The sequence below is a fragment of the Hibiscus syriacus genome, unplaced genomic scaffold (assembly GCF_006381635.1).
Source record: "Hibiscus syriacus cultivar Baekdansim isolate YM2019G1 unplaced genomic scaffold, ASM638163v2 tig00110602_pilon, whole genome shotgun sequence".
In the NCBI taxonomy this organism is placed as follows: Eukaryota; Viridiplantae; Streptophyta; class Magnoliopsida; order Malvales; family Malvaceae; genus Hibiscus; species Hibiscus syriacus.
Window position 1 is genome coordinate 1969906 of NW_024062798.1, and position 17554 is coordinate 1987459.

At 33.2% G+C, this 17554-nt stretch overlaps 1 protein-coding gene across 1 annotated transcript; it reads left to right on the plus strand.

Annotated features, from left to right (window-relative positions):
• The first annotated feature begins 14880 nt into the window (after nt 1-14880).
• LOC120135082 (dehydration-responsive element-binding protein 1D-like) lies at nt 14881-15594 on the plus strand. The gene has a single exon (XM_039151439.1). It carries the CDS (start codon nt 14896-14898, stop codon nt 15517-15519), a length of 624 nt encoding a protein of 207 aa, XP_039007370.1. The 5' UTR covers nt 14881-14895; the 3' UTR covers nt 15520-15594.
• The last annotated feature ends 1960 nt before the right edge of the window (nt 15595-17554 follow it).

The following is a 17554-nucleotide window of genomic DNA, read 5'->3' on the forward strand; positions in this document are numbered from 1 at the left end:
ATTCGAAGAATTTGATGGAGAAGTAGATGATGAAGGTATATATATATATATATTTGTCTGTCCCTTTTGTTTTGTTTTTTGTCTTAATCTTTGGGGGGTGTTTAAGAGTGATTATGGTCTGTTGGCATGCATTTGTATATATTTGAGCGTTATTGATACTTAAGCTTTGCTTCCCAATATGACGAGTCTCCTCCTCTTGCTTCTTTTATAATAATTCCTAATGCGGCATTAGAAAAGCCTAGTTAAGATCTTTTTGTACGGGATGGACTAACCTTTCCATAAAAGATCAAAATAGCCGGCATTAAGACAGGGGCCCTCTCTTCTCATCAACAAAATTCAACTGGTGGAGGAGCCTTCACTTTCAGTGTGGAAAATGGTGGACCTCAATCCACATTTTTTATTTGTTTTAATATTTATTCTAGATTTCATTTTTCTTAAATGTGTCCATTTAGATATTTTATTTCTTTATTAAAATTGATTCTTTTGAATGAAAGCTAAGCAATGATTTGTGCATTATATATGAATGATAGAAAATGACATGTTTAATACATGATATTATACACGAATTGGGATATCTGGCATCAATTATATCAATTACATCAATTATAGTTGAAGTGAAAAATGCTTTTACCTTTTGACTGGAGCCCAAGAAAGTTGAAATAGTGGTTGAAATTCAGGAATTTGAATTTGTAAGGTTAAGTTTGAATTCTATCATCGTCTCTCTTTGTGAATAATCTGTAAATTTCAGAATAAATTCCAATTGGGTTTTAAATATACCCTGATCCTAAACTGAGAGAGTAACCCCTGACCTAAACATTTTTTGATCAAACCTTTCAACCCCGACAATTAGTCACCTTTCCTTTTTCTTTTTTATGTGGTCGGGGCTGGCTTACCGACGGGGCACCTTTGTAGGTCACCGTTGTTATAGTTTGGATTCAATCTTATCAGGCTACATCCTAAAGGCTCGAAGTTATAAAATAAAGTTGGAAATAATAATTATATAATAAAAGAGTTATTAAGATTTTACGTAGAAAACTCTAAAATAAAAATATTACGAAAATAAGATAAAAAGTTTTAATAATATCGAGAAAAAAGAATTGTGAATATGCTTGACTTAACCAACTTATTGTATAACTTTAATCCATTTTATCTGTTTATAGGTATAATTACTTAATTATAGAGAACACTTGTGTAGTATGAATTTTACTCCAATTGGGTTTCACACTTTTAATAAAAACCTAATACGATAAGTATAACTGTGTCAAAATAAAAATTTGGGTCAAATTCGAACAAGTTCCACCTTGACACGAATTTTAAAAGTACAAAATAAGATGAAAAATTTTCAATATGGATCGAAAAACAAAATCTTCATCATGACAAATAAGTTCTCCTCTTTCACTAAACAATTTAAAGGGTATTAGCACGCAACAAATGTCAAACGTTTCCAAGTCATGCTCTTGGATGTATAAAATAACTCATTCTTTCCATAAGTAAAATCATTATAAGTATCAATTTTACTAAAAAATGTATCACTGACAATAATATATAACATGATATCAATTATCAATGATAATTTTCTTTAACCATAATGAGTCAACCTTATTAAATATTTACAAAGTTTTGTCTTTTTTTCTATGCATTTCTCTAGTAGAACAACGATGTGGAAAAAAAAATTCTGTCTCTAGCATTATTAATTTTTATGGCGAATTTAATTCTTCCATGTTTCTCAATTCGTTATGTCTACGAAAAATGAACTCTCATATACTTCCTAGAACCAAGCATATTGTTATCTTGTTGAACATGAAATCATCTTTTGTTTGATTCAATTAAAATATTTTCATCAGTAGTGTTGTTATCTGATATGAATAAACATCAGTTGTATCGTCTAAAATTATTGAACCATTCAAAACATAAAATTTGATATTCTATTTCTATTCTTTCATCATAACGAGAGAATCCTTACAAATTTTCACAACTCATCTTTATTAGAGTATTTGTATCCTTTTACGCCCAAAGCACTTAAATCAAATTTATTCTAAAATTTAAAATATAACTCACATCATCAAGTGTTCTTTTTTTTTTTTACTGAAGACATCATCATGTTCAAATAATCTTATTAAGAATTTAACATATTTTACCACCATAAAATAGCTTTGAAAAATGTAAAAATACTCAATTGACTACTTTTATTTCTTTTTCTTTTTGTCGTTAACTACAACATTTATACATTGACCAAGTGATTAGATCATTCCTTGTTTTCTTCCAAGCACTCAGGTTTAAGACCTCTGAGTAATTTTTTTTAATTTATTTGTCTTTAATTAATTAGTGACATTTGTCATCATCTTATTCCAGTATTAAATGGATAGAATATAAATGTAATAAGGATCAAATAAATAATTATAAAAAATATTAACTCTCAAATATTAATGACATAGTATTTAATTAATATCATTTAAATAATTAAATAATCCTATTAGTAAAATAAAAAAAAATTAATGATTAAAACTTACTCGTAACTAAATGATCATATGTGGAGTTTTCTCATTTAGATAATTATTAAAAATTTTAATTCAAAGTTGTGGTATTATAATAAATAATATTAATAATAATACACGTGGTGGTTGTAGAGTGAATCTCAGGTGATCCAGCAGAGGGCCAGCTGGTGAAGAGGATGCCCACGAAACTTACACGGTAAGAAAAACGACAAATCCGAGTCAAGCCTCCACTCCCCGGACACGGAATTGGCTGCTCCCCTTCTATTCATATTCTAATGACAGCTGGATTTGATTTAACTGTCTGTCATCTCACCTCACCACAAAAGCTTCCTACTTTTTTACACATGTCCTATGGTTAGAAAGTTAATATAGTAACGTCATTACTTAATGAGAATATTATTCAATTTAAAAATTACGAATTTGAATAATTGTATTATTTGGTGTATATATATATATACTGTTAAAAATAAAAAATGAACACTGTAATCATCTAAAATTATTAAAAAAATAATTAAATATCAAAATACTACTCCATATAATTGACCTATTAACCAGAGATCTGAAATTTAACTAAATAAAAATAAGTGCACTCTTTTTAATGCAAATACAGGGTGTTCGTTTATTATAAAAATATTCAAGATTATAATGAATATATATAATTATGAACATAAAATAAAAAATATATATTTTAGATATTCTTTTAAGACCATAGATACAAGAAGTTAATATAATCTCACCATCAATCAAACAAAGATGAAAATATAGGAGATGAGCCAGACAAATTTATTTTATATTTTTCAATCAAATAATGTAAATTTATATTATTACTAAATAAAATTACATTAAAAAAAGGCAAATTGACCAAAAAATACCGTATAAAAAACTATTATATGTCAATCACCGTTTCGTAAATATTGTTAGATCTAACACGTGAAAGAAGGAGGCGCGTTCGGTGAAACGCGCTTAAGGAGTAAGACGCAATTGGTAGGAAGCGCCTTAGCCGAAAACCGTCGACACCCGATAAAACTGTTGATACCCCTGGAAGCCGCATCCCTAGGGGCACACCTTACTAAGGTTTTTTAACACCCTAAAAGGCGAATCCCATAGGACGCTCATTTCCCCTCCTACCCCGATCTCCTGCCTTCCCCCTCCCACCTCGATTTTCCGCCAAATTCTCCTGTCTATTTCCCCAACCGGTTGCCTATATAAATTTCCTCTCTCAACTCACATAAATCATACCTAAATATCTCTTCTCCCTATCTATTTTCAATCTAGTAAGATATAATTGTTTCTATAATTTATTATTTTATTCATTATTTTTTTATTATTTAAGTAATTAATTATTTTATTATTATTATTTTATTTTAGTATATATTTTTTTATTTTTTATTTGACTATTTAATTGTCACTCATTTAGTTAATATTTATTAATTGCAGATAAAAAATGAAAGGCGCGTTGTTGCGATTGGATGTTGATCATATTTTGAGCCATTTTGACAATACGGTAAGAATACAAAACTATATTCTTTTTAAATTTATGAATATTAGAAATCAATTATATATTATTTAGATTCTTAGAATTTATTTATTTGAATTTATTTAAATAATTTTGAAATAATAGTTCAAATTTTAATGGTTAAAATTTATTTGGTAGGAAAATGATCGTATATTATAAGTTTTTATTCGCAACAAGAAGATGGAAACACTGAGGTGTATCTGGCCATATTTGTCTATGGTTGGATTCAAGCAAAACCTGAAGGAGGTTGTAAACTTGAACTCGCCCGGATTTCTGTACTAATTGAGAAATGGAGGCCAGAGACACACATGTTCCATCTACCATGTAAGGAGTGTACCTTTACGCTAGATGATGTTTCAATGCTACTGAGGCTGCTGTTCGATGGAACTGCCATTTGTGGTGTGATAGATGATGATTGGGGGTTTATGCAAGGAGTATATTGGAAGTTGTTCGCCCAGTTTCAACGGTGGTTGAATAAAATTGGGTGGCTGAAAAGTGAATTTAAAGAGTTGCGCGAAAATTGTTCGGAGGACGAGGTAAAAACATTTGCCCGAGCATATATACTACAATTCATTGGAGATATATTTGTAACACCCCCAACCAGTATTAAAAATCGAATACGAGTCTGAGGTGTCACATTAACTTTTCAAAACATTTACTTGTATAAAATAGTGAGTAATTTAAAACTTTATAACATATAACTTATTCAAAACGTTTATGAAACTATTCAGAGATTATAAAATATAATATTTTGAATATATGCCAACTAGAACTTTATTTATAAAAATACCTATTATTCACCTCTCTTCTGATCTGACTTTCAGTAAGGAGAACTGACATGTCTTGTTCCACATTGCTCTTCACTCTTCTTGAAACCTACGTGTAAGTCACTTACACGCTAAGTCTATGACTTAGTGAGGCAATAAATATATAATTTAAACTATAACTCGTAATCATGCATGAACAATTACTGATATCATATCATACCCAAACATATATCTATTCATATATCAAATCCACACATGCATATAATTATCTTATTTCCTATCATTATCATATTATTACCATTTATATTTCTATTCTCTTATTTATACGATCTATTATGTTCATATCATATATCTTATAACATATACAATAATCATTAACAGACACATATATCATATCATATAATTCATATCACAAAACATATATATATATATATATCACATAAATTGTATTCAATGTTATCTCTCATTAGCCCATATACACATGTGAGAACTGTAGATATGTGAGTCTATTGAGATTGTGCACTACGCTGTCATCACAGCTCGTAAGGGGTCCCACTAGGGGCTATGCAATTTTGTCCCGAAGGACCTATGTATTGTATTTGTCCCGAATAACCACTCCTTAATAACCATATACATATTCCAGTGGATCAAATCTATCTCAAAAGACACTGTAAATGTTCCAAAGGATACATATATGTCCCAAAGGACCACGTAGAACCCTCGACTCTTGGCATGCCAACTATACCTATAGCTCTCGTATCATATAACATGGGCATTTTCACTTATATCATTCCACATATACACTTTCATATCATATGTCATATAAGCTCATAGCTTCTTTCACATATATATGTAGTCACATAGCTTCTTTTCATATTATCACATAGTTCAGTTTCACATATGTTCATATATATACATCACATAGAACATACTTCTTATATCTTTACATATAAAAGCATGTTAACCCATATAATCATGAAACATATACAATAATATGTCACCACATCGACTCATGCACATATATGAACCATAGCAAAAACATACTTCTATCTAGGAATTCATGCATTTTACTATTGGAAATAGACTTGTTGCAAGTCTTATTTCCCATTAAACATCATATACTAAATAATATGCACTCATATGAGCCTCACTAAGTTCCAATCCACTTTTATGATTTCATTTCTTTTGATCGAATCTTGACTTGATAATCGTTTTGGAACTTGTTCGTGCTCGATATCTATATAATCATACATTGATACATATCAATAACCAATTGATATATTCTAATATATCATTTCTTAGACCAAAAGAAATGTCTATTTCAATTTCCCCTTGGAGTGCATCGATACATTCTACAGTGCATCGATGCATTCTTTAACATGTGCATCGATGCACTACCCATGCATCGATACACCAATCACCTTCGATGTTTTCATTTTAAGGGGGTGCATCGATGCACTCCTTATGCATCGATGCACTAATTACATTCGATGTTTCTTCTTTAAAGAGTGCATCGATACACATTGAATGTACATCGATACACCTTGCCCATAATTTACATTTTAAGCCCGAAAACCATCAGCTTTTCACTCAATTCTTCTATTTTAAGCCCCTATCATGTCATTAAACTCAATTACCATTACTTAAACCAACTTATATCTATATAAACCATCTTTATCTTCCATATCTCATCATGATTCTTAAAATTTAAGAATCTTGCTAAACTTTCAACTTTGTTATTAATCATTTCTAACTTCATATATCTCTTATTCTTAGTGATGACAAGTTAAATTCCTTCTCAAATTTCACTTATTAACTCTTTTCCAGAAATTCATCTAAAAACTTATTTTCTTTAATCTCTTCTATATATTTTATCTTGTTGTTTTAGAACAAATTAAGTTTTCCTTAAGCTTAATTATCATCTAATGATCATAACTCAACCTTAAAATCAATAATTAATCAACAAACAAAGAAACTCACATTTGAGTCAAGCCTTCACGTATGAAGAAGGAAGAAGAGAAGAGAAGAGAACTCTGAAACCTTTTCTCTTTTCCCACATGGTTTCCTTATCTTATAAGGAAAATAAAAAAAATCTTCCTTATCAAATGACCCTTTTGCCTTTCAATTCATCTAATAATTACTAACAACTTTTATGATTTATTTCTAAATAAATCATTGAACTAATCCATGGTTCTACTCTAGTCACCAAATTCTGAAACTTTATAATTTGATCACTAACCCGGTATTGAGGATGTTACAATATTGATGTTTGACAAATCTTGGAACCAGGTATATTGTATGTGGTTGAGACACCTTATCGATTTTGATGTAGTCGATACATTGAGTTGGGGGTCTGCAGTGATGGCATTTTTATTTAGAGAAATGTGTCGGGTTACGAATTATAAGAAGACTATTATTGGCAGTTGTCTCATACTTCTCCAATCGTGGGCATGGTGTCGCATGCCTTTTTTGTGCCCGATCGTGAATGAGACATATGTCTTTCCATTACTTTCAAGGTATCAATAGTAATTTTATTTTTAAATAATGTTCTCGATTATTATAGAATGACATATATATATATATATATATTAAATAGGTGGTCAAGTAATAAGAAAAATATGGTGATATCTTACAAGAATTACAAGATATCCGATTACTCATTGACCAGAAAGTTGGTGTAGATGTATGTTTTTTAATTTTATTTTTTTAATTGTATTTATTTAATTTGAATCTCATTTTACTTTTGATAAGAAATATATAATTTTGTTTTAGTTCAAATGGTTTCCATATTTGGATGACGAATTAAGGGTTTACATCCCACCTAACCTTAGTGGGATATTTGATGTATGAGTGGCGGTTGTGCCCCTTATTTGTTATGTTATTGTTGAGTGGTATTCGACTGATCGTGTGCTTCATCAATTTAGGATTACACAATTTATTCTAGAAGCACCAAGGAACCTCGACAATATGTATAACATCGATGGACGAGGGTAAGAAAGAGGTAAATTGGTTGATGAATCAGAGAGAATGGTTGGTGATGTGAGAGAACCATCATCAACACTTGCCCCGTCGATAATATATAACAAAAACTGGTTTGATGGTTTTAGATGTCTATATTGAATGGATCAACGCAAACGGGAAGTCATTCTTACTTTTAGCGGAAGCATGAGAAGGGCAATTCATCTTCGCTGACAAAAACGTTCGACGTCAAAATATCATCGTCCCCCAATTACTGGATGAGGAACAAGTGCTTCGGAGTTATCCTCTGCTATGGCATCAAAATTATCATACCAGCAACCAACGACGCCGGTTTACATCCCTAGCCCTCTAATTCACATGGGGACACCACCGTTTCATACGCCACCATAACTGATTCATATACCACATCTGTAAGTCTAGATGCTATATTCATCGGTTCAGTTACCACCACCATTTGGTTACGCACAGATTCTACTGGGTTTTATGACACCCATTATCGGATATTTTTCGATTATGCTTATGGATCCAACATTTAATTTCTATGTGAATTATGTTACGGATCCACCAAAAACACCTCAATTGTAGTATGTGTCATAGACATCGATGTCTAATTTTTCACAATTTTTGTAGTTCTCAGTGAGTGGTGGGATCGTCAGTCATACACCTCTAGGGTCTTTATTCTACAGAGGTCATATATTAGCATTCAGTCCTTATCGAGACAATATTGTTAAGAGGGATGATGGCGATGAGGAGGATGAGAATAAAGATGAAGAAGATGATGAGGAGGATGATGAGAATGAAGACGGTGAGGATGACGAGGAGCAACATATAAGAAGAAACTTTCCTAGAAGTAGACGACCACCACCCTATGGAACACATTCCAAGAAACATCGATGAATCTAACTCTTTTAGAGTAATATTTTTATTTGTTGTATGTTTACTATGATGTATTTGCCTATTTTTTTTATTTTTTATTATGTATTTATATGAAGTAAGACTTTTCCTCTTAATTGGTTTTTACCTCTTATTTTGTTTTGTTATTATATATTTATATAAATTAAGTTTTTGTATGATGTTTAATGTCTTTTTGCGAACAAGGACAAAACAAAACACAATAATTTGGGTAGACTCATTTTATAAGACAACTTCCTTAGGCTTATATATATGTGTGCGAGGTGAAAGCTAATTTTAATCTATTCAGGTAAAAGCTTTAGTTGTTTAGCTATGATGGCTACTATTCATGCAAATGTTTTTTTTATTGCAAATATTTAAACATGTATTTCAACAATAAAATTTCACTTGAGGAGTTGAAGCTTAAAATAGAAATAAAGGTTAAACTCGGGAGGAAAAGAAGAATCTCTTTGCTATATTAGATTGTTAGTATCATTTAAGAGGTTTTTTCTAGGTGATGATGTCGACATTTATGGTATGATTAAGACATACTACTCTCATTATGTATCTCATGTGGATTTGTTTGTAGAGTTTGAGGATGTTTATGATGGTGCTTCGAGTTCGACTACCCAAAAAATTAAGTAGAATGAGTTCGGGAACACAGAGATAGATGATGAACACCTGGAAGCATGGTTCAAAAGTAATTGGGCATCATAACATCATTAAGAAAAGTCTGTTTTATGTGTATGTGTACGTTTTTATTTACTGTTTAAGGCACGTGAAAGATGTGTGGTATTTCTGGTTCATTGGTTTGGTATGCTTCATGTCATGTTTAATAGTTTGTTGTTTAATGTAATATTGATGGTTTGTTGTTTTTATAGTTCATATCTATAACAAATCTCATATTGAATTTAATTAGTTATACTAAGAGCAAAATCCATTACAGTATTGCTTTCACGATACCAAAAACAATAAAAAAAATATCTAAACGTGTCATCATATGAGCAAGATGTTTGTGGAATCCTTTTGATGTACGAAACCAAGAAAATTTTGGCAATAGTTGTGATAGTCATGCTTCTATAGTGGAAAAACTCTTTTTGCTTCATCTTTATATGCATTGAGTTTAGGCTGGACACTTGATATCCTTCTTGCAACATGTCTTTTATGTGAAGCAATTATATGTCTAAAGAGTAAGTTGGTTCGATGACACCCGTGGTAGAGGCTTGCTTCAAGAAATGACAACCAACTTCAACATTGACATAATATTTGAAAAAACACTCAACTATATCTTCCCTGAACAATGCATCTGGATTTCTAGAAATATAAGTCTTTCGTACGAGCAGCTATTCATAATGATCAAAAGGTTTCAAGATATACCGATGAAGTCGAACGTTTGCAAATATGAATATGTAATTTAATGCCAAGCAAAAGTCCCAGCAAGTTAAACGAAGGTGGAGAAAGTCCTCAATACAATTAGAAGCAACGCAACATAAAATCTCTACTAATATATCATTTGAGAGATAAGATAATAAATATTTAGCTGACATTGAAAACGATGGAAAATCTATGAAAATGATATATAACATAATTAGAAAGATACACGGAAGATAAAGTATTGAGGACTACTTGATTCATCTCTTATATATATAGTGTTTGACGCTAGATAAGATAAAATCTAAAGAAAAAGAAAGACGCGTTTCAATGGAAGCGTTTTCCCCATTTTCAGAGAATATCTACCATGTCATAGTATTTTCCATTATTATTCAGAGAATCTCTATCAAGCTGTAGTGTTTTATCCTATCCGAAATGAAAGGCGCGTTCCAGGGGAAACGTTTGTCATTATTATTCTGAGAATCTCTGCCATGTCATAGTGTTCCATTCCATCCAAAATGAAAGGCACGTTCCAGGGAAACATTTTCCATTATTATTCAGAGAATCTCTACCATGTCATAGTGTTCCATCCCTTCTGAAATAAAAAGCGCGTTCCTGGGAAATTATTTTCCATTATTATTCACAGAATTTGTCATATCTTAGTGCTCCATCCCATCCGAAACAAAAGACGCATTCCATGAAAAGTATTTTCCATTATTATTCAAAGAATCTCTGTCATGTTCCATCCCATCCAAAATGAAAGGTGCGTTCCAGGGTAAGCATATTCCATTATTATTCAGAGAATCTCTGACATGTCATAGTGTTCAATATCATCCGAATTGAAAGGCGCGTTTTAGGGGAATCGTTTTCCATTATTATTCAGAGAATATCTGCCATGTTATAGTGTTATATCCCATCTGAAATGAAATGAATGTTCTTGTAGAAGCGTTTTCCATTATTATTCAGAGAATCTCTGCCATGTCATAGTGTTCCATCCCATCCGAAATGAAAGATACGTTCCAGGGGAAACATTTTCCATTATTATTCAGAGAATCTTTGCTATATCATAGTGTTCCATCTCATCCGAAATGAAAGGCACATGTTTCATTATTATTTAGAGAATCTCTTCCATTTCACATAATTAACATGAAATCTCTTAAACTATTCAATCCTAAAACTCTGTATCTTTGAAATCTCAAACTCTCAAACGTGTAAACTTTCAAACTCTCAAAATAGGAAAATGACTCATATTCTAGTTGTTGTTTACTATGATGTAGAAATTGGGGAAGATTAATATATGGTTGTTTTTCGATTAGATCATTATATCATTATGTCATTAAGAAGAAACATCACTCTTCACGATTTAATCACAAAATCTCAAGAAAGGCTCATGTTGGAAATAGTATAGCACTAGCTACACTGCAATACAGATTTCTGACTAAAATTTTTTCGTTAACATATACATCGTTTAATCTCTCAAATAACGATGATGTTATAATGATGGTTAACGGTTTCAGTCAAAATTCGAAGTCTATTACATAAATGTATGCCAATTTTGTTGACGTACATCCAGTTCGGAGTATATATTTATCCTCACACTATGGCTTGCATGAACCAGTTGATCAAGTTAACAGTCAAACTCAAACAATCTGTAATGATTTCATGTCATTAATGGCTAACCCACCTCCTATTAGCATACCATTAAGTTCCAAGGGAAGACATTCATTTGCCACTTTTTTCGACCTCAATATGGAGATGCCTTCCAGTTCTAGGGGGAGACATTAATCTGCTATCACCTTTGACCTCGATAGGGCAATGTCTTCTACACAACACTCAATTCATAACTCATATTCTCCAGAAGAACCTCTTCGTATGCCAGGAGCATATGGTGCTGAAACTAGATTATTACTTGAACCTGAGTCGCCACAATTCAAAATGGACTCTGATGATAATTCGGTTGAAGTTCCTACAAGTATGGTCATAATTTCCTGATATGCCTCATCCTGGAGACTATGAGAGGCATTCATCAGTTAATGATGGTTATTTATATCATGGAATGGAGTTCACATCTAAAGAAGAAGCATTGATGGCATTTAAGAATTACAATATTTGTAATTCAATTCAGTCTAGAATCAACAGATTTACCACCGAAAAGTATGTCTGTTATTGTGTCCAACGTGATAACGGCTAAAACTTGATGATTCGTGTTTAAAAGAGGAAGAAGATCGACATATGGAAACTAACAAAATACAATGGTCCCCATACATATTGTGCACAGGGGATCAAACAAGACCATATAAACTTGGACTCCAACGTGATTTGCCAAGCCATCATGCCCTTGGTCAAAGAAAGTTCCCACATACCTATTGCAGTGCTGATTTCTGCAATACAATCTCAATATGGGTACACCGTCTCCTACAAAAAAGCATGAAAGGTAAAATAGAATGTCATTGTAAAACTACACGATGAATGAGATTCATCTTACAACGAACTACCAGTTGGTTCAACAATTGAATCCTACAACAATAGTTGAGTTCGAAACTCGCCATGCCTACCATAATGATCTAGTTCTTCGAGATTGATGCCAATTCCACCGTGTTTTTTTTAACTTACCCACAATGCATTAATACAGTGAAATACTATAAACTCGATGTCCAAATTGATGGTATATTCTTGTATGGAAAATACATGTAAGTTTTATTATTGGTAGTTATCCAAGAAGATAATTGCAACATTCTTCTCGTTGCCTTTGCCCTTATTGAATGAGAAGATACAGAGTCTTGAGCTTTTTTCCTGAGAAATCTACGATTACATGTTATCACAAGGGAATATATTTGTATCATTTCAGATCGATGAGTTGTGATCAAAACAACAATGAACTCTTTGGGTCCAATGTGCAAACCCCCATACGTCCAACATCATCTCTATATTCGACATATTGTTCCAAACTATCATGACATATATAAGAAGAATGATGAACGCCAATTAATTATACACGTGGGTATGTTATATTTTTCCCAATTTCATTTCTCACTCATTTTCATTTTTTATACTAATTACTTCATTTTTCTTAGGTTATGAACTCTCACCTCAAACGTTTGAGGTTATGCTTCAAGAATTACGAGAAAAAAATGAACATGGATACAATTACATTAGTGAAATCAACAAAGAAAAGTGGACAAACACATACGATGGTGGATATTGATATTGACATATGACAACCAACTTAGCTGAGATAATCAATTCAACAAAGAAAAGGGTCCTCGTCATTTACCAGTAACTACTTTGGCTAAAACGACATATTTTCGTTTGGGTAAACTTTTTGCCAAGCTTAAGGGACAAACTCTTACTTGGGATACAAAACACTCATGTTTATCACCCACGATTAGTAGCAGATCTTCAGCAAAATGTTGTAGCATCAAACAACATGTCCTAATAAGCTTTTCTCGTACCCAATAATTATTTCGTGTCACAAAAATGCCACGACCTCTGCAAGGGATTGAATCTAACTCTTTTAGAGTTAATCTACGATATAGATGTTGTGCCTGTGGGGTTTTCAAGCTTTGAAGTATCCATGCTCCCATGTCATAGTAGCTTTCTCATTTTCTCGTTAAGACTATAAGCGTTATATGGATCCCAATATCAACTTTCACAAGTATTCAAGACATATGAATATGAGTTTCCCCCATAGGTAATGACAAAAACCCAAATGAGGTTCAGACTTGACTTTTAATTATACCATATATGGACTTATTAAAAGAGTTAGGTCGTCCAAAATCCACTCAAATTCATTCGATATGGATATTCGAGAGACGTCTAGAAAAAACTTAAGATATGACCATTGCATAAATCCCGACCACAATAGAAGAAACTATCCATCTCTTTCATCATCACGTAACCGTTGACCACCACTCATGTAATCATATTTTCTAATGTTTCAACTTATGTTATTTGATTTTCTCTTAGTTTCAATTAATGTGATTTCAACTTGTTTATTTTACAAGATGACCATTTATTCTATCTATATAATTTTCCAATTAAATGTTTAACGTTTATTTCTTACAATTTGACATACAATCAACATTAACCATACCATACTGTAAAAACATAAACATTCTAACATACAATTAATTTTAACCATAAACTTCTTTAAAAACCCTAAATCATACAACTATAACACCCTAAACCAATAAAAACCCTAAAACCAATTACAAAATCATTACAAAACCTTAAAACTACTTTAATATAAAACCCTAAACAGAGCATGAGAGGCACGTTCCGTACGACGAGCCATTTAAGGGAGGCGCGTTCACTAGGGCGTAACATTTATAAATCTCATGGAAGGTGCGTTTCATGCGAAACACCTTTGCTCCTCCGACTAAGGTGTGTCTCTTACCTCGTGCCTCATTCTCTCTCCTAAAAAATGTGTTAGATCAAAAAATAATTAAAAAATAGTGTTTGATAGATAATATTTTAAATTGCCTATAAAAAAGCTTCGCCGTCAACTCCGAATCTAACATACGAATACTGAAGTTGACCCTGACTGATACAAACTGATACTTTTTTGTAGATATAAAGAGCTGACGTGTCGTCCTTATGTTGACCCACAACTTATCCAAATCTACAAAAACTCTCCGTACAAAGCGTGGACCCCCACCCCAACAGCCTGTGTCCTCTTCGTATTTTCCGTGTTTCTTCCATATGCTAAGCTTCCTATAGATTTCACTTACCATTTTCTAAACTCCAAATCAAATCCTCACCTCTTTCAATTTGTTTTGTTTTAGTTTACTGTTAAGCTTCACTCAGATACTCCAAATTAAACGTTGTTGTTTAAGTGGGAGTTGGAGTGTTTTAATTTACTGTTTTATTTTCAAAAATGGATTCTTTTGCTCAAGATTTTGAGACGATGGTTTCATCACCGATGTCTGATAACAGAAGTGGAACTGGATGTCCGGCGAATTTTCCAGATGAGGATGTTGTGTTGGCTTCGAGTTGTCCGAAAAAGCGAGCGGGGAGGAAGAAATTCAAGGAGACACGGCACCCGGTGTTCAGAGGAGTGCGCCGGCGGAACTCCGGGAAGTGGGTTTCTGAAGTGAGGCAGCCTAATAAGAAGTCGAGGATTTGGCTGGGGACTTTTCCCACTGCGGAAATGGCGGCGCGTGCACACGACGTGGCGGCTATTGCTTTGAGAGGGAAGTCAGCTTGTCTGAACTTCGCGGACTCAGCTTGGAGGCTTCGTTTGCCGGCTTCTACCGATCCAAAGGATATCCAGAAGGCGGCGGCAGAGGCGGTTGAGGCTGTTCAAGTGGTTGAGCAGGGAGATGAAAACACGTGGATGGGGTGTGAGAGCGAGTTTTATTTGGACGAGGAGGCGGTTTTGGGGACGGAAAGGTTTATGGCGAACATGGCGGAGGGGATGATGATGTCGCCGCCTCGGTTTGGGTTTAACGTGAAGGAAGCAGAGTTTGATTATGTGCGTCTATGGAGTCACTCCATTTAAAACCAGTTGTGTTTCACACATTTCAAGTACAAATAGGAGCTTTAGTATACATACATATACCCCTGCAGTGTGACATGAATTTTTTTTTCAAAACACGGATGAATCTTTGGATATCAAGAATGAAGTTGAAGTCATGATATATTTCTTACTGTTTCATCAATGTTTATATGTATTTGAAACAAGTTGTTATAGGATTCAGTCGTAAAAGAAGATCTAATTTTTCTGAAGGATTTGTATTTATTGGTTATCGTTTTTTATTTATTTTCCAAAAATTTGATTTGACATAATCACAACATAGAGAATCTTTAGTTGGCTGGCCTTGTCCTTCGTTGATTTTTTTTATGGGCCTTATATCTATTTCTTTATTCAAAGAACGAGTGATGATTGTTGAAAGTCAATTATTGCTTAGATTTCATCTATCGTCACTTGACAACAACCATAATACCTCCCTTTGAACTCAATGTTGAATATTTTTTTTCAGTTCATCCTTGTGTCATTTTATCTAATTTTCAAATGTACACATCATAATCCAGTAGCATCGCCTCTGGTTAATTAATGAAAGATCCAGGCGCTGTTGATATGAATATCCTAGCAATGTGTTCAGTCTACTATGATGCTTCAAGAACTGTGAAAGATGTCGATGTTGGCAAAAGGATGGAACTCGAGCACATGATCGAAGGGATGATTGTAAACAAGCCTTGGGTTACTTAGTTTCAAGGGATGGTTGGTTTAGAAGAGGAACTAAATTGGTAAAATATTGAATTGTTTAGGGTCATTTTTTAGAATTGGGACCAAATTAAAATAAATTATAAAAGTTAAGGGTTAAATTTATTTTTTTTTTCAAAATTTTAACTGTTATCATTTTATAATCTTTTATATTTGGGGACTCAATAAAAAAATATTATAGTTTTTTTAAACTGAAAAGACAGGTTAATTATAAAACTAAAAAGTCTGAAAACAAACAAGTGCTTACAACTAGCACCCACTAAAACACGCAACAAAACACCCTGAACCTAAAAAAACGCCACAAAAGCTAACTTCCTCTTCAGCTTTTCCAAATAAGAAATTGAAATGCCCAAAGTTTAAAGAAAACAAAACCCAGTAATCAAAACTGGGGAAGCTCATCGCCACATTATCAGGACTCTATCAGCCTTCTATCTTCCTTCGCCTGAAGTTCGACACACTTTGGACCTTCTTCCACCCAAAATCGATCATTTGTCCTTGTCTCAGTCGCCCTCTGCAAGCAAGTGGGATGCCATGTTACCGGCTCTAGGAAGGAAACAAAAGTGACAAGAACGAAAAGCTTGAGCGCACTAATTTCAGAGAGGTCGTCTCCTCTGGAATTGATCTTTTTGATGACCGTTCGAGAGTCCATCTCTATTATCACCTCCTGGAAACCCATCTATGCCGCAAATAGAAGAGCATGAATCGTCGCCTTCGCCTCTGCCATGAAAGCCGAGGTAATGTTATTGCTAAATCTCTTACCTGCATTGAGTATATTACCTTACATATCTCTCGCTATGTGTAACACCTTTGAAGATACTCGTTTTTATCCATTTGTTTTTATTTATATTTTTAACATTATTATAAATATTTTATTTTATTTATTATTATTATTATTAATATAATAAATTTATATTACAAGCTCAAATTACAAATCTAACCCAGACCAACCCAAACAATATCTTAAATTCGTTTAGGGTTTGTATCTCATTCTCAGTCGCCATCTATCAGCCACTGTTGGATCTCATCAGATCCAACAGTCTAGAGTCTTCCACCAACAAACCCTAGGGTATCATAACCCTAGGGACACACGGTCGTCGCCTTCGTTGTCGCCGCTCTATATCAATCCAGCTGTTGCCACGACGTTCTCCAAGACCTCCAGAAGCTTCAATGTCGATCGTCCACGTTGAGGGTTACGGTGAGTCACCACTAAAGTTTGGTGACTCACCAAACTTTGCCCTATTATCCGGTCCGAAGTCATCACCGGTGGTGGTTATAAAAGTCACCGAGCCTCCTGCCAACGAAGGAGGAC